Genomic DNA, 19,363 nt, shown 5'->3' on the forward strand with positions numbered 1-19,363 from the left:
CTCAATACATAACACGGAAATATTTAATTATTTGTTGCGCGGCCTGGTACCAATTGGTCCGCGGCCCGGGGGTTGGGGACCACTGGCTTAGACAAAGCTTTTGCATTATGTTGCATGATATTAAGTAATGCTATGATAGGGTGATTGTTTAGTCAATTCTGCAGCAGAATTGGCTAAATAATTCTGTTGCATTGTTCACATATGTACTTATGACTGCTGCAATACTAATGCTTCAACATGTCCAAGAACATTTGTAGCCACCTGGCTTTTCCTGTAATCTAGTTACATGCACCACTTTTGGAGTGTTTTTCACATCGTGGAAATACAGGTCAGATAAGAGATCCAGCAGCGTGACTAGCTTACATTTTGTAGGTTTTTTGACCTTGCATTGACCTGCAAAGCTTTAGTTCCAGGTCTCAGGGGTAAAAGCAAGAAGGTGAAATGGGTCTAATCTCATAAGATATGTTTTAATAACCATAGCTGTATTTAAAGGGATTTTATTTCAATGAAGTTGGATTTTTCTGAGGAATTTTCAGCCTTTATACTACAGCATTTTCACATCTTACAAAGAATAGATGCAAACGGTGCATGTATGCTCATTTACATTAACCATCAATGTTTGTTGGTTTGAAATGACCAAAATGCTGTAGCTTGCAAAAGCTGCTTCATGACAGATCTTTTCACTATTGATCCTCATAGTAGCCCACATACAAAACCTGGAGACAGCAAGCAAGAAAATTGAAACTGGAAGGAAGGAAGCAGCTGGGTTTGAGTTGAAAGAACATCTCTCCCTGAGTGGGAGTTGAGTGGGAACATTTGGCACAGCAGCAACTGCATCTACACATCTAAGAGCTTTTATAGCCAACTGAAAAATCATTGAAGACAATGAATGCTACTACATTTTGACCATTTCGTCATCAGATATTTACTTCTACAAACCAAAAGTGAGAGGGCAAAACACAAGCAATATCAATGAAACAAACTGTATTGGGAAGAAGGATGTATTTTTCCCCTTATTCTTTAAAGGGATTCTGGGAACTACTAATAATTATATCTGCACAAACAAACCAGAAATGAATAGTATCATTACAGAGGGGCATTTCAAATTGCAGTCAGATGCCTTACCACTGAGTAGACACTCTTTCATCATTGTGTAGTGCCTTTAAATGTTAAGGGTATCGCCTTTAATTTGGCTTACTTATTAAATTAATTTGTTTTCAAATTCAGTCAGGTAAATAAAGACATTGCATCAGATCTTAATACAATGGGGTGTCTCACTGTTGGGTATCGAATGTAATACAGAAGTCAATGTAAGTTACATTTTGACTTGTTTTAGGGAACAACAGACGCAGACCACAGTCACAGTGGGATTTTGTTGAGGCATTCAAGTGAGTTACAACTGCTTTAGATGAATGAAAATCTGTTTTAGTTTGGCCATTTGTGCTGACACAGGTATCAGCCTGTTTGCTTCTCAATCTATACCATGGTTAAAAACGCAAATAAAAAACCAGATCACTGTTATGACCTAAACTTTTTTTACTACAATAGAGACAATGCAATGTTTTCTCTAGACACATGTAGTATAGCATGAAGTTTCCATCTTACTTGTTGCTACAAGTTGTCAGTCAGCTGTGTGGCAGAGGGGGCCCTGTGCTTTTTTCTACCAATTTTAAAACAACATTTTTGTTTTCTGCAAAAAACGTTTGCAGAAACTTTTGCTTTTTAGAGATCATTTATGAATATAGCTTAGTCGCAAGCTCACAAAGGTATACCCAAAACGTTGTTGTGAATCTTCCTTGTGATTCAGAGAAAAGACGTGGCTTCAAGTAAATAACACTCCAGAACCCGTAACACATCTAAAACTGAAGCATAAAGAATGTGAGTTTAGTCAAATCCAACTTCTTGGACGCCAAATATTTCACAGCATCAGTATTACAACTTATATAAATAATATATGCCGTAAAATAAGAGTGAATGCAGATATTCTGGAGAAAAATGTTAATATTCCCCAAGTGCTTCAATGATTATTAGCTGGCATGATCAAATAAGCCAGAGAACATCAGTTGGAAATTTTCCAAGCCCTCAGCTGACTTTCTGTCTGCAGAAATGAAGATTTACTTACCTTAGTAAGTAAATCTCTGCAGAAATAAAGATTTCTGCAGAGAGTCTGCATAGAGTAGAAAGAGAAGTCGGGACACTACCTTAACTGTTGGATATTGTTGACAATGCTGCAACAGCACATGTGTCTTTAACACTTTTTCAACAGGTTCAATAATACATCAGGATTATGTGAAGATCAGATTGGTGGGGCTATAATGTCACATGTGATGGTAGACAGTTCGAAACCCAAATCCGTATTTTCCTAAACTATTGAAATGCATTCCATAATAGTATAAATAGCATAATTCAGTGAAACAAATGTAAGTTAATCAAGATGACCATACTGTTAAAATCTCATACTGCACCATGTTTTCACCAATAGGAAAAAAAAAAATTCATTTGTACTTCTAACTACGTTCCAGTTCAAAAGTTTTAATGAATCCATCTGCAGCAGCACCGAAAGTGGCATGTAGTCAAATCAAAGCGACAATTTATTTACACAGAGTTCAAAACCAAAGGAGTGATTAAAAAGGCTACATGAAATCAAAACCATTGAATTAGATGGAAATGGATATTTTCTCACAATACAGACCATAGCTGACCTGGAAAAAACAAACACACACGAAGCAAATCTCTCATAAACACACTTGCTATTTTGGATTTCTTACAAGCCTTTGTACACATAATGCCTTAAACCGAGCTATAAAGCCTAAACCAATGTTTGAACAGTGTACAAAACTGTCGCAACCCACAGGATTTGAGTGGTGTAAATCGATTCTCACAAATACGCCATGTTCATCCGAAACAGACATTATTTATATCCTCGAATGCAAACAGTCAATGGAGACGTACAGGAGGATTTTTTGTTTTTGAGTAGAAAGAATTAAACAAATGGAATGGACACATGAACTAAAACACTTCAGCATCATAAAGCAGACTGTTCCTGTCTTCTTGCCAGAAATGAAAACAAAAAATAAAATAATCTTCAAAATGTAGGAGAATGTTGACTAATTTTACAATGTTCAGGCTGAGTATTGTTAGAAGTGCTTATGTTTTTGTGTCCACCCAAATCAAACAGTTCTGCTGCCCTTTAATGATAACACAAAATATATTTGTCTGATATATATTGAGCTACATACATTTTTAAAATAAGTCACACTATCATCAATATCTGCAAATACCACGTCCTGCAAAGAGCTGGACGTGTATATCAAAATATATTCAATTTTGATTGGATTCAGAAATAATATTAATCACATAAACAAGAGCTTGATTAGAGGATTTAACTGATTTGACCAGTTGTGATCCAGGTTTAACCATTTGTTACTTCAGTAAAAATATCTGTAAATACCACAGGAAGAGGGAAACCGAAAAAAAAAAAAAGCAAAAGGTGAAACTATGGATATGAACTGGATCCAACATTTGTGAAATTCTCTTCGCCAGATGGTGAGCTCTAGTCTGGGCATGTCCCAAAAATATACAAGAGTATGAATAATGCATTGGATAGGACTTATTTCACAGTGTGTTTCCTGTTGTACTCATGCACACACACACACACCCCGGCACGCACACACACACATAAACGTTCACCCCCACAGAGAATGACACACATGGACAGATGCAGACATGCACCATCTCCCAAAACACATAAAATGAGCCGGGGGTCCACATTTGCTAAATACTCCCAGTGGTGTGGACAATATGGCTCAGGTTCATTGACAAAAACTACTCTGCTAGGCTATGTTTGCGCCACATAAAAAAAACCAACAAAAGACACAAACTAAGTCAACCAAAGCGTCCACATAATACCGACTTTCAGCAAGGAGCCATACACAATGACGTCTTCCTGTTGTCTATGTGACTTTCCTCACTGCTTCCCAGTGATGGTCCTGCGGTGTTCTCCTCAGCCTTGTAAAGTTCCACCGAGTCAAATGAGAGAAAGGTGTTAAAGGCTCTAATCTGGCAGACTACAGTGTTTGGCTCAGCGTCAGTAAAATCACAGCTCTTTAGCAGCAAAGTGTTGTTAATGAAATGTGACTGGGTTATTACGGCTTCATGGAGGGGAATGTAAGGACGCTAAAACGGCTGACTCTTAAAAGAAGCTCCTCATAAGTTTGAATCCAGTCACAAAAGGTATGAATAAAAAGATCTTCAAGGATCCTTCCCTTAGAAATCAGGTGGTGGAGGACACAACAGCATAAAAAGGCCAGAAAGTCAATGCTCCACTAAAAACTGTTCCTCATAGGGAATTTTCTTTCTCTCTCAGTGATGACTTGGTAAATCAGTCTGTGGTGAAAGTTTGATGCTGTTGGTGTATTGAGAGGCTCAGCTGAGGCTTCTCAGAATTATCCCAAGAGTCACTGGAGTGACTGGAGAAGCTTTTTTTTGTCCTGGGAGGTCAGTCCTTGAGGAGATTTTGTGAGGCCCGTTAGTGAATGGATACAGATATAGTGACTGGCCACTGCTTTGTTTTGACAAAAACATGTTTGTGACCCTGAAGAGAAGAAAGAAGAAAGACAAGACATTAAACGATCAAAGGATTTGATTCAGCAAACCTTTTTTAGTCTATGGTACAATGCTAACAATATGTTCTATCATAATACAACGTGCTGCTTACTATCTAACAGCACAAGTCCTAATCTAATTCAATTATCTTATCAACACCACTACTGGACTGAAAAGGTTGTAAATCCTATGAGTTTTAGGGAACGGGGGGTTACACCTAGCTGTAAAAGCTACAAACTTCAATGTATTTCATTGGGATTTTATCAACAGACCGGCACAAAGTTGTGCAGAACAGCACTGTTCAAGTCCTGCCGATAAAATTCACCAAATCAGTCAGATTCTAAGGACATCTCTGAAATACCCACTTTGGTTGGCAACTTGGAGTTTAGTGCCTTGGCCAGGGCTACATATGTTTTTTAGCCATGTCTGGATATTTTCTTTTTGAAGAAAGGAACACACAACAAATACAGGAGATTTTTGTCAGATGTACAAAACAACTAATGGCACCACACCATTGCAGACTGAATGCTGAAACTGGATTTAAAAGGTACATAAAACAGCATTTAGAAAGTGTTTCTATTTTCTTCTCAACAGCTTTGTTTGTTTTTCAGGTGAATTGAACAGGTTGCATGTCATTTAAAGATAGAAAAAGACTGAAAATAATTTTTTGATGTCACACCTGCAAAATTTAGACAAGGATGTGTTTAATCTTTATAATACAGAGAGACTTAATTCAAACATCAGCGCATATTTGTAGTATTCTTAGACATTTCAGCTACATGTAGACATTAATTAGTGGTATTAAAATATCAATTAGTTCTCTAATAAATCTTAACCACCACAATTTACATTAGTTAACCTGACTTCAGCCTGAACAAAGTGAGGAATGTAATTCATTTGATTGATTTTAACACTTCACACAAGATTATTTTACCCAGAATCAATTAACACTATTTATTATTTGCTTCTCATTTTAAAAATTCTAACCCAAATGAAAAGATCTCACATCGCTTGTATGTGATGGTAGCAAAAAAACCCAAAAGCCAGAATCATACAGTATTCTGAATGTGAAGATATTTCACCCTCAGTTGAAGTCCTACAGTTAATGATTTAATTTAACCAATCACTTAATCAGGATAACCTTGCCAAATGAGTGGACTCGCACCATGAATATGTTATATGTATTAATCTATAAATGTTAATGCATAAATGATTCAGGGCAACAGTGGACAAATGTGACATTTCAAGACTGCCCATATAAACCATGCAGACACTTCAATATAAGTTGATAAATCCATATAGAATTGCACAAATTCCCAGGGCCGGGCAAATAAATATTTATGACTCCACCAATTCCCCTTTTCTCCCTGTCCTTGGCAATTGTATATGATTCATTTTGTTTTCTCAGTGGAGGAGGGAAAAATCAATCTTCGGATATTGGCTAGGAGACATAAAGCATGTTGTTTCCAAATAATTGTGTTTTTGCAGAATATTAAAGCTTCACAGATACTCAGTCGACGTTCCCTGGACAGGGATTAATTTTATTTTTTAGCACATTTCCCTATGTTTTTACCTGCTATGCGGGTATGAATCATCGGCTCTAGCCTGACCGGCTTTTAATAGGACGACCTTGGTGTAGAAGGGTGTAGGATACGTAATCCTAGCACTAGCAATTCTTGTTGTTTAGGTTATTTTATAAATACAACATTTCCACAAATTGCTTTTGTCAAGAACTATTCTTGGATACACTCTCTCCTGCTTTGTTTTGAAAGAAAGCTTGGACTTTTGAAGAAGCTTTTACCTTTGATGCGAACCCAGGGGAGCTGTTTTTGTTGTTATGTTTAGTAAAACTACCCATAACAACCCTGATTTCAAGTTTTTTTTACCCCAAAAAATCATCAAAGTGCCTACATCCTGACAAGCTGACAATTCCTTTGTGGTTTTCCTTCATCCAAGATTAACTGTTTCTACCCTCCTCTACTTTTAAGAGGCCCGACTCCAGGTTCTGACCGTGTTTACAAAAATAATGTTCTAAAGCCTGACTTATTCAACAAACATCAAAACTACGAGACTAAAAAAGTTGTCGATTTTTCATTTCTGTTGTGACAAAGTTGCCAAATCTGTAGCTGGGGCAGTTATGAGGTTGTTATTTCAGATTTACAGCTGTAACTACGCAGACATAAAAATGACAGGATTTTCTTGAAATTTATCTCTGACCTGGCGATGAGATAAAGAGACTTGCTGCATTTCACGAATCCCCCAAGCGTCTCGGGTCCTCAGAGCCAAAGGCTGCGCAGCGCAGTTTGGCCTCTCATTTGTGGGGCTGTTGCTGACTAAATATAAGAGTGTTTATGAAATGGAGGTTTCAATTATAGCCAAGGGCTTAAGACAGGTTGAGCTTAGTCATAAATGTGTTGGTGGAAAACACATGATGAATAGAGACCAAATGCTGATTTGCTTAATGAACCTCTGGACATTTTGTAAATTTTTGAATTTAAAATATGGCTTCCTGATTTCTGCCCTCTTGTGTATGAAAAATTAAAATAGCCTAATTAATTAACTTTCTGCTTTTTTTGTTTTGCTTTTTTAATTACTACTCCAATGTGGGATTTTTGCTTAAAGTTATTATAACAGCAGAAATACATAGCACAAAATGCCTCAAACCAAGGTCAGGTTATCAGCTTGCAAATCAGCATAAATGAGCTTGTTATCCAAAATTCATACTTGCTGTTTTCCCCTTTGTCCTACGACGGCTCCCTGGGCAAAGGCTGAAAAAGAAAAGTAGAGGGTGAGAATCAAGTGAATAGTGCTGACACAAACATCTCATTTCTTCAATTATACACAAATTACACACAACATGATCATTTCATTTGAAAGTACCAATCTTCAAGTTAAATTTTTTAGGATGTTTTGAGACTTGATAGTGGGGTAGACTTGATTACATTTTCAGCTGCTGTGGTTTTCTTTCACACAGCACTGTGTCAGACAAACCAAATCCTTTGACCAACCTGTTCCCCTCGTCACCTGTGGTGGCGCTGAACCTAGAACCACTGAATGAACAATACAAAACCTCTGAAAAAGACACTGAGTGCAACTTCCTTCTTTAAAAAAGGGCAAACAAAAATGGAGGTTTTAGCAGTTGGAGCAGTCTTTTATCGCTTTTGTAGTTGATAAAAGACTGTAAGCTGTTTCTCCAGCTAGTGGTAGGCTAGTATGTTTGTATTTAACTTGGAGCACTGTAGTCTACTTCCTGCTTCTGAAGTTTTCTCTGGTCCAGTTAGTATTCACTTATGTATTCAAACTACAACCGAATCGAGACCTAGGTTTTTAGGCAAACCAGAGTTTGCTTTTTTGGTCCGCATCAAAGTTCAATTATGCATTCATCCCTCCCCAAACGAACCAGATCTTCTAGACAAATTTGCTGGAGTTTGATTAAAGCAAACTAAACAGAACTGCTGTGAATCTTTAGAAGATAAGGAGCTTGTGGTAACTTCATACGCTAACAGGTGCTGCTTTGCTCCTCAATCTGAATATACAAGGAGCATATAATAACCATCTCATCATTTGCATTCAAGAGAAAACTTTTTCTTTGATTAGAACCTACTATTCTTTCATTGGATTAGCGGTAAGGAAGAATGATAAAGAGTAATCTTCATTGTTTCATTGTGAACACAATAACTACAGTCCTCTCATAATTGTTTTCCTCTGACCACAAGATGAAAACAGCTTCTATGCCTTCTCAAAACTAGCGAATGAGCCACTTTTGATCAGAGGTACCTTAGCGAGACAAGCTGTCTGGGAGGAGCATTGGCATTCCCAGCAGCCGGTCCCACTCTTCCGCCGCGGCGTTCCGACTTGGTATTCCACCGCCTGCCCCCCGCCTGTCACTCCGCTATCAGTCACTTTGTCCGTCCTGCCTAGCCCTGTTGCCTTTAAAGAAATTCAGTTCTCTGAAGAGGTGCTGATCCATCACACCTCTCTCGCAGCATGTCATCTAAATGCTAAGTACTTCCACTGCATCTTTAAATCAAAACAAGAAAAGAAATGAGCACAGGATGTGAGTGGTTAAAAGGGATAAACGTTTATAAGGGCACAATAGAATCATCTGGGCAGACCCTTTGCTTCTTTGCATTCATTTTCGAAGAAGTGGGGGAAAGGAGAAAGTGATTAAGAGGGACTCTGTGGGTCTTGAAAAACCCACAGGTCTTATCTCTTTAAAGGCACAAGAGAGGGGGGGGGAGCTAATGCAGATCCCATCAGTTGCCAGGAAAATCCATTTGATTTTCCTGTAAATAAATTATCAGACCTGCGTCCCCACAGTGTAAGTTCCTGCCTCTTCTTTGTCTCTCTGTCTCAGTCCAAGTGTTTGCTATTGATCGAAGGGGATTCTTGAAGTCAGGGCAAGAGTGCTGAGGCAGCACAGGCAACCGGGACTATTAACTGCTGCCACTAATTAAAAGGGTAACACGGTGAGTTTGGCCCCATGGGACCAACTGGCACGAGAGATGAAGCACGCTGTTTGTGCGTCATGCTCTCCTGTAAACAGCACTCATTGCCTCTAGTGTTTACAAGACAGAGGACCCAAGGACATCCAAGATGCATTTATCTCCCATATGGATGAGGGAGATTCGCAGATAAGAAGTGAGAACCAAAGCTCTGCTAATTGCTAAAGTTGCTATGAAATTTAAGGGGGCAGGTTAATGTGTTTTCCAGCCACATGGTGCCATTTGATCAAGTAACTATGCTATCTCCAATTATCAAATAAACGCTGTATATATTAGGGTGACCATATTTTAATTTGGGGAAGCCAGGACAACCTGGAGCGTGGGGGGGCAGGGGTGTTCTAAAAGCGGGGAAACTCCATACATTTGCGCTTTGGCATGTTGTTGGGTACTGACAACAACGCTATCTATCTTCTGATTAAGAAGAGGGCTGCCCGCACTGACGCGGCTCAGGGATTACGTCACACGCAGCACCGTGCGCAGTGCCCTAGTGCCTGTAAATTTAATGAAGGAAATTTAAAAAACAGGACATTTCCTCACTTTCTAAAAAAAACCCGGGACAGGACATGAAACACGGACGTTTGGTCACCCTAGTATATATCAAATATGACTTAAACAAAATTTGACTTTAAAATTTAACGCCTTGAAACTGGACAGCTGTCTCTTTAACCTTTACATGGGCAGACACATCTTTTTTTACATGAAAACTGCATGTAAAAAAAAGGTGTGCTTAAAATTTTGTACACGTTAAAGTCTATGTAATAATTATTTTATTCAAAACTAAAGGTAACCTCACTAATCTGGAATGAAGAAACATTTTTTCTGTTGTCATGGGAACCACAAGGTTCTCAAGTAATTAAAGTCAAGTCAACTTTAATTAGTGCTTGCTCAATAATATCATCTGTTTGTCCAGAAAGTAGCATATGTGTGAATAATAACAGTTTGTAAAAGAATCAAGTTCTTTGCAGCGCCATGTTTTATGATAACATAGCTAGCAGACTGTCTCAACATGTGAGAGACAAGCTCTTATACTACAAGCGCCAAAGAAAAAGAAGCAAAGCTAAGGCTAAGTTAGAGACCCACTTGTTTATTCTGCCCAATTAGTTTTAAGCTCTACTTTTGTTTTACTGTCTTCTGGTATTTTATCTGTTTTTAATCTGTACTGTTTTACTTTTGTCTCGTTTCCTTGTAACTGTTAAGTGCTTCCTGTGAAAACGCTTTATAAATTAAGTTATTATTGTTATTAAGAACTAGCTGGCTGTTAGCTAACAGACTGACATGCTAACAGCTTTGCAGTCTGTTAATTTGTTAGAAAATTTGTTTTGCTCTGCTCATGGTTAAGACTCAGCCCTTAAGATTTTGATTTTGAAAACTGTACATGTGTACAGTTTCACAGGTCATTTCAGAGGTTATTAGATGGCGATATCTCAATCTAACGATCTCTGAACTGACCTGTCATCTTTATAAGCACATTCTGTGTCCTGACTGTTAGTGGACTGCCTCCTCAGCAGCTGGTATTCTAGCTATTTCTCCATAACAATCCCTCTTCTACAGCATCTCCACTAATCTCAACAGAGATTATTCATATCCTTATGGAAACACTACAAAAAGTAAATAATGCTCTTTTCTTGGAGCAACAGAGGTCCCCTTAGAAGAGAGCCCCGCTAATTCCTGAACAATTGTTAAAAGATGAATGACAACGATGCATTAGTCTGTTTAAAAGGCAATTTAGAAGCATATTCAGACTTTTTTAAACGTGAATGAAGGCCAAATACAGTGCAGCACTCACTCAGCAGGGGCTGCTTCAATTATCAAGGTAACAACAATTGACCTTTGGCGCTGTGGGAGACGGCTGCCTCTCCAGTAGCTCTACAGTTTTTAGTTTTTAGCTTTTTTCCTAAACTTCTTAAGTTGCTGTGTGTGCTCTTTATTTATCCCATGGATAATTTCAAACCAAATACGCAACCAGGAGACTTTTTTCTCACTTATTCAAGAGAGGAACTGCTGGACTGGAGAACAATGGGACAAGCCGGCATAAGGCACAACATTCCGGTGGAGCTGAGGAGGAGACCGAGGGGCTGCAAGGCTGGGGCTAAACTGAAGGCCAAGCTAGCGGGCAATAGGAGGCTATACAAGCCATCGATTCCCACTGTAATCATGGGGAATGTGAACTCGCTGCCGAACAAGATCGATGAGCTGTCTGCACTGAACAACCAGCGGATCTACAGAGAGAGCAGCTTGTTCATCTTTACAGAGACATGGCTAAACCACCTCGTGCTGGATGGTAACGTGGACCTGCCAGGATTCACCGCTGTGAGGGCTGATAGGGACACGAAAGCGAGCGGTAAAAGAAAAGGTGGGGGACTCATCATGTATGTGAACAACCGATGGTGTAACCCAGGACATATCACTGTAAAGACTGTTTGGTGTTGCCGGGACCTCGAGCTACTAGCCGTTAGCCTGCGGCCATACTACCTGCCGAGGGAGTTTAGTCACGTGATCTCCATCTGCGTTTACATCCCACCGAGAGCGGACGCTACCACTGCATGTGAAAAAATCCACTCTGTCACAGCAAGGCTACAGACACAACATCCTGACGCTTTTATTATAATTTCTAGGGACTTCAATCATGTGACTTTGGACTCTACTTTGGCCACTTTCCACCAAGCTGTTGACTGCCACACTAGGAATAACAGGACAATCGACCTCCTGTATGCCAATGTGAGGGATGCATACAGAGCAACACTCCTACCCCCACTAGGGAAGTCAGATCACAACCTCGTTCACTTACAGCCACTGTACACCCCCCTGGTCCAAAAGCAGCCTACAACATCCCGCTCCATCAGGAGGTGGTCCCCTGAGATGGAGAGTGCTCTGAGAGACTGTTATAACACCACGGACTGGGATGCACTGTTCAGCCCGCATAGCAAGGACATAGAGGGGCTGACACACTGCCTGACAGACTATCTGAACTTCTGTGCAGATGTGGTATCCCCTGCCAAGACTGTCCGCTGTTACCCTAATAACAAGCCATGGGTAACGCGGGAAGTCAAAACTGTCCTCAATAAGAAGAAGGCTGCCTTCAGGAGAGGAGACAGGGAGGCCATGAAGGCAGCACAGCAGGAGGTGAAACAGTGTGTGAGGGAAGCAAAAGACAGTTACAGGAGAAAGGTGGAGCAGAAGCTGAGAGAGAACAACATGAAGGAGGTCTGGGAAGGTGTGAGGACCATCACTGGCCTCAACACAAAGACCAGAGTCGTTGGGGGAACAATGGAGAGGGCAAACGAACTGAACAACTTCTTCAACAGGTTCAACCAGTCCATGGCCCCCCAAGCCCCTCTCTCACTGCAGCCACCCCTGCTCCTTACCACACACCTCCCTCCAGACAACACTACACTGACAACCCCCCCACACACCTCAGCACAACCCCCGCCCCACTTCACCACAGACCAGGTCAGAGAACAGCTGAGGAAGCTCAAGCCCAGGAAAGCAGCAGGGCCGGACCAGGTGTGTCCAAGGCTGCTGAAGACCTGCGCTACTGAACTGGGAGAGCCACTACAGCGGATCTTCAACCTCAGCCTGCAGCTAAGGGAAGTGCCCACCCTCTGGAAGACATCCTGCATCGTCCCAGTGCCCAAGAAGAACAGGCCCAGCGAGCTGAATGACTTTCGGCCCGTGGCACTTACTTCACACCTGATGAAGACGCTGGAGCGGCTCTTCCTCGGCCTCCTCAGACCCCAGGTGGAACATGCCCAGGATCTCCTGCAATTCGCCTACCAGTCAGATGTTGGTGTGGAGGATGCCATCCTCTACCTGCTGCACCGGGCCCACTCCCACCTGGATAAGGGCAGTGGCACGGTGAGGATCCTTTTTTTGGACTTCTCCAGTGCCTTTAATACAATCCAGCCCCTTCTGCTCCAGGATAAACTAAACAGCATGGGAGTAGACCCGCACCTGGTCACCTGGATCCATAGTTACCTCACCAACAGGCCGCAGTATGTCAGGCTGAAGGACACCGTGTCTGACACTGTGGTCAGCAGCACAGGAGCCCCCCAGGGCACAGTGCTGGCCCCTCTTCTCTTCACCCTGTACTCCTCTGACTTCCACTACAACTCGGAGCTGTGTCACATACAGAAGTATGCTGATGACACAGCCATAGTAGGATGTATCAGGGACGACAGAGAGGAGGAGTATCGCTGTCTGGTGAGGGACTTTGCTCTCTGGTGCCACACAAACCACCTGGAACTCAACACCGCTAAGACGAAGGAGCTGGTTATAGACTTTGGGAGGTCCAGACCACAGCCGAGACCAGTCACATTAGAGGGAACTGAGGTTGAGGTCGTGGACGCCTACAAATACCTCGGGCTGTGGCTGGACAGTAAACTGGATTGGTCAAAACACACTAGCCACCTGTATGGGAAAGTGCAGAGCAGGATGTACTTCCTGAGGAGACTGCGGTCCTTTAACATCTGCAGCAAACTGCTCTGGATGTTCTACCAGTCTGTGATTGCCAGTGTCCTCTTCTACACCGTGGTGTGCTGGGGAGGCAGCATATCCAAGAAGGACACGTCCAGACTGGACAAACTGACCAGGCGTGCCGGCTCTGTGGTCGGCATGAAGCTGGACTCTCTGGTGTCGGTGGCAGAGGCGAGGACACTGAACAAACTGCTGGACATCATGAACGATAGCAGCCACCCTCTACACGCCGTCATCAGCAGCCAGAGGAGCCGGTTCAGTGACAGACTGCTGCTTCCCAAGTGCCGGACCAATAGATTTAAGAACTCTTTTGTCCCCCATGCCTTCAGACTGTACAATTCCTCACTGGGGAGGGGGAGGTGACACAGGACAGAGGGTGGAAGGAGTAGTGACCCCTTGTATTTTTCTCCATACTTATCAGGTCAAACCACATAGTGCAATACCACTGGTCAATCTATCCGCCAAATTCTTATATATATATTTTTTTGTGTTGTATTTATATTTACTTATATTCTTATATTCTATATTCTTATTCCTTGTTTCTTACATAATTTAAGGTTTTTCTTGCATAATTTAAGGTTTTGGTTACTCACATTTAGTGTGTACCTTAGTATTTAATTTGTATTTTGTATTCTTTTGCACTTTACTTACTGTGTGTTATCTTTGTTTTTTTGCCTGGGAGCTGCTGGTAACTTCAATTTCCTGAGGGAGTCTTCCCAAAGGATCAATAAAGTACAAGTCTAAGTCTAAGTCAACTGGAATATTTGTAATCCAAGAAGCAACATAATATATATATGTTAAACATGAAAAATCACAGTTTCCAACAGTTTTAAAGATTTAATACAAAATCTAAGCACTTTAAAAACTTCCAAAACACTTCACAAAAATTAAATCATTTTCAACTATTTCCAACATCCCAACAAGCCCTCAACGTTTGATTGTAGGATCACTTCAGCTGGACAGAAAACAGACTTTCCTAGGTGGGTGCATAGCAGGACGACGGCTCTGCACAACTTATTAAAATACACACAAACAAAGTGCCTGAATAGCTCACAGAAATTTATAATACATAGAGAGAGTGCTGCTAAGCATGCTTGAATGTGTCCAGTGTTTATTATTAAAAAATAAGAGTTGAAATGTGGCCCATAGCTCAGACAATTTCACACCAGACAAAACTCCAGAGACAAGCGACATTCTGGGTAAAACACAAGTGGCAATTCAAAGCCCTGCAATGACAGAAATTCAAATAGGAGAGCGGGGCACAGTGTGCCGAAAGTGACAGCAGAAGGGCCGACATCCACCCTGGGTCTCAGGCTGGGAAAAAAGAGAGAGAGAGGGATTGGAGGGAGCCAACATATGCTTGCTAAAGTTGAACTGAAAAAATTTTTTTTAAAGAATGGCAGAACTTGCAAAATAGTGTTGCTATTCTATTCCTTATGAATAAATATAAGAGGAAATATTGACTGAGAATCTAATCATAAAACTTCTTGCCGCATGCTAGGACAATAACACAACACCTCTGGTAGTAAATATGAGAAAGTCAAATAGGAATCCTGAGCTGTTTCTTTCTTTTGTGAACATCTCTATCAATCTAAAATATCCCAATACATCTTCTGCATCGCTCCATGCTCCACCTCGCCCAGACTGATGATCATGCCGCAACATCTGACAAACAGATGAGGAGTGCATTTTCTCTTGAGTCCTGACAAATTAAAAGACCTGGAAATGAAAGGGGGATAAAAGCGTAGATTTTGCGAAGTGTAACCTCTGCGTTCGTTGTGCCACATGCCTTGTCTGAACATCAGTCATTTATTTCTGAATGTCGGCCTGTAACCAAAGGCAGAGCAGTCCATTTACAAAGTGTTAGCCCAGAGGAACCAGAGAGAGGCTGTGAGATACAATATGACCAGAGTGCTGTCACTTCCTGAGCAGATATGTGTATGAATGCCTGGAGGTCAGCCAGTGAAACATTAAAGTTGGACTCATGCGCTTTTCACAGGGAAGACGATGGTCCAATCATATCATCAATAATGTGTTCCTTTGATAAAAGATTAACATTTACCGCAACAGAGCTAGAAAATTTGAATCTTTCACTGAATATATCTTCTTTAGATTTAATACAAAGAAATATATAGTTTGCACAATTCCACAGACTTTAGTCATGTCAGCTTTGACGGAGCTGAAACACTCTGTGGGAAAGCATCAGTGAACCGTTTTCAAGTCTTGCCAAAGATTTTCAACTGGATTTGGATGTTTTTCCTGGACTGGGCCATTCTAACACAAAAACCTCAACACCTTTCCATAGCAGATCTGGCTGGATGTTTGGGCTGTATTCCCTGAAGGTGAAATGTCTTTCAGGATTTTCCAGCTCCATCCATTTTTTTGAGCCCACAAAAAGTCTTTTGTGGGCTCTAGTGTCCCTTATATGACAGTGGGCTGACAGGAAACGGGGAAGGAGAGGCGGGAAGACATGCGGCAAATATCGTTGGGCCCGGGAGTCGAACCAGCGACGGCCGCGTCGAGGACTCAAGGCCTCCAAATATGGGTCGCGCTATCCACTACGCCACCACAGCACGCCATGCTCCATCCATTTTTACACCAACTCTGAACAGTACTTGCTGGAGAACTCCATCAGCTATGGTTCACTATGCCTCTAGCGTGTTAATTTTCTGGCACATGGACCATTCTGCATGTAGACCAGGGGCCTTATCTATAAATAATGCACACTTTCCACACTAAAAATTGGCATACAGACAAATTTTGAAAAGTGCGGCGCACAAAAAATTCAGATGTATTAAGCAATAAAAGATTAAAATCATGAAAAACATCAGGTCCAATGCTTCTTTTGTGCATTGTAGTTTGTTATTGTCCACAAAAAATGTTTGCATGACTGCTGCACATTTTCACGGCAGGTAAAAAGTTTGTGTATATTTATGTAAACTTTCACGCCACATTAATTTTTGTACATGCCAACTTATGCATAAAATATGGTGCTGCACGTTTTTTTTTGTGCACACGCTTTATACATGAAAGCCCAGAATATTACATTTTAGTTTTCAGCAGGTTTGCTTTGTTTCCTTATTAGTCAAAAACAAAGAGAAGTGAATGCATATGCACACCACACTTTTTAGATTTTTTTTGCAAACAGTATTACATTTCCTTTTTTCTTTTCTTAAAGGCGAACAGAAACAAAACAAAATGTGCAAATATTGACAAAAAGTCAATATCTTGATAACTTTTTTCGGCCATGCCTTATGAACAATCTGACCAAGTTTGAACCCAATCAATAAAAATCCTTAGGATGAGTTTGATCAAATGCGAAGACTGTAAACTGTCAAAACGGCATGAAAATCTTAACTTCAATCCAAAATCGCTAACTTTGGATTGAAGTACACCATGACATAAATAGACTTTTCTGTGCGTCTATAAGTGTGCCAAATTTCATGTCTCTACAACAGGGCTCTCAAACTCCAGTCCTCAAGGGCCGCAGACCTACAGTTTTTAGATGTGCCACAGGTATAAAACGCTGGAATTAAATGGCTTAATTACCTCCTGCTTGTGTAGATCAGTTCTCCCAGCCTTGCTAATGACCTAATTATTCTATTCAGGTGTGGTGCAGCAGAGGCACATCTAAAAGTTGCAGGACTACGGCCCTCGAGGACTGGAGTTTGTGACCCCTGCTCTACAATAAAGTAAGGTCAATACAGAGGGTACTTTGAAAGTTGCTAGGTGGCGCTTTGGAGCCATTTCTTTTGCATTTTTTCAAAATTGCCAATGTCCAATGATGATTTTTTTATTTCTCACAAATAAAGGATCAATGACGACAATTAGCTCATTTACTCATTTGGACATAAAAAATTTAATTTACATTTTTTATGTCCACTGAAAAAGCCTACACGCACACAAAAAGAATAATTATCCCTGAAACTGATCTTTTGTAAAAAATTTTAATATTACATTTTGAATTTTTTTTTCAAGGTTGATCTTTATAATTGAACTTGAGACACATATTCTGTTCAGGGCCAAATTGACCCACTGATTAAAATCAAGACAAATAAGTGATGCAGAGAGTATTTATGTTTTTCCCCCCACTTCTGCTGAGTGTGCCCTCAGTGTGGGTGGAGATTGCCCACGGGAACAGAAAAGGTTCCCGTCAAAAGTTGCATGAACACCTGCTTTTTTGCAGTTTCCTAGTGAAGTAAAGAGAATAGTGAGAAAGTGGACTTGTAGGGGTGCACGTGTGCATGTATGTGTGTGTCTGTGGGGGGAGAGGGGGACTATGTCTCATAGTTGCAAGGAAACATAGAATTGGACATTTTTTCTTCTTTTTTACCCTTAAACTTGAGTGCTGGGTCAAATTGACCCGACAATATCTATGTAAAATGTAGACGTAGGGGTGGTTGCAAACGTGTAACATGAAAAAAATTTCAATTTATATGCAGAGCGCACCTATTAAGACAAATACAAAAAGTTTCATGCAAAAAAAATACTTACAACTATTTCAAAAAAAATGTTTAAACTTTAAAACAGGTCAATTTGACCCACAACATAACAGGAGGGATAAGAAGAAACGGAGCAATTATAATAGGCTTCACAGGGCTTTTGCTCCTTGAGCCTAATAAGCAAATAAGTGAGAGCTTGTCCAACTGACACTTCATTATCATTACACTTCTTAAAAGGGCAGTATTATGTAAAACCAACTTTTTTTTAGCTTTACATCGCATTATGTTATTGCTTCATCATAAAGATATGTGGAGTGTTGCCTTATACCTTTTATGCATGTTTGAGGAATCCTTCCATGGCAACCATTAAGGTTTGTAAAATGCTTGGTGGGACCTAGTTCCTCCTCAAAGCTGCAGTCTCTGTTCTTCTGCCTCACAGAGCAGCCCTCACCTGAAACTTCCCCACTCAGCTCCTTCAGACTAGCCATCAGCAGTTAGCAAACACCCAGTGGAACTGCACATCTGCACTCATTACACAAGCTACTTCTCAGAGCATTACTCTGATGAACATTTCTAAGTACATGTGAGAAAAATGTGGATGTGATGAGATGTGGACGGCAGAGTGTTGGTGGAAGCAGACACTTGTTAAAGAGACAATGGCCTAATTTCAATGCGTTAAATTGCAAAGTCAAATTTCTTTAAAGCCATGTCTAATAAATTCCATATTTTTTATAACAACTGAAGGTGACAAAGTTATTTTTTAATGTGCTCTAAAACTGCACTGTGTGTGGCTGGAAAACACATAATACTGTCTCTTAAATATGCGCTACTATGTGTTTGCCTAAAACAAATTCTCAATGAAGTACATTAGAATAATGATTTTAATAGGAGAAACATGAAAACGTGAAAGGGAATGAATCTGCCGTTCTCTGGGCTGCAGCATTAATGCCAGATATCTGTTTAAGAATCATGTCAGAAGATTTACTATTTTTGAAGATGCAAACGCTTCTTGAATGACCTTTACTTTTCTTGCTAGAATAAAAAGAGGACCACTTATTAAATATCTCCGTGTCTAAGGTCTGTTTTTTATTTATGCACAGTTCAGGAGTTTCTGTTCAACAGACATCCTAGTTTACTCCTCATTTTATGTATTTTATTTAGGCTAACTAGATGCTGGTGCAACATTACAAGCAAGGAACTTCTAATACACATCCAGTGTAAGACGGAGCCAAATGAACTACGTAAATGGAGGAAAGCAACGCCATTGGTCGAGGCTTCGCAATACACACCAGTGGAGCTCGGACCCTATAAAAAACTGATACCAGAAGTAGAAGGCAA

The 19,363-nt window shown here is 40.6% G+C and overlaps 1 protein-coding gene across 5 annotated transcripts in view; it reads right to left on the minus strand.

Annotated features, from left to right (window-relative positions):
* Positions 1–481: 481 nt before the first annotated feature.
* Positions 482–19,363, minus strand: part of tafa5l (TAFA chemokine like family member 5, like) — a 120,974-nt gene continuing 102,092 nt past the window's right edge. For 3 of the 5 annotated variants that reach the window (XR_003593631.1, XM_028003384.1, XM_028003265.1), the window contains 2 exons: positions 7,330–7,373; positions 482–4,594 (listed from right to left, as the gene is read on the minus strand). Coding sequence is in view for 2 of the 5 variants with exons in the window: in XM_028003384.1 (XP_027859185.1) it covers positions 4,529–4,594; positions 7,330–7,373 (110 nt within the window). In the remaining 3 variants the exon portion in view is untranslated. Of the gene's footprint in view, positions 4,595–6,822; positions 6,939–7,329; positions 7,374–19,363 lie in introns of all 5 variants that reach the window. The other 2 variants (XR_003593625.1, XR_003593653.1) reach the window with 1 other exon arrangement.

The sequence above is a fragment of the Xiphophorus couchianus genome, chromosome 1 (assembly GCF_001444195.1).
Source record: "Xiphophorus couchianus chromosome 1, X_couchianus-1.0, whole genome shotgun sequence".
Classification (NCBI taxonomy): Eukaryota; Metazoa; Chordata; class Actinopteri; order Cyprinodontiformes; family Poeciliidae; genus Xiphophorus; species Xiphophorus couchianus.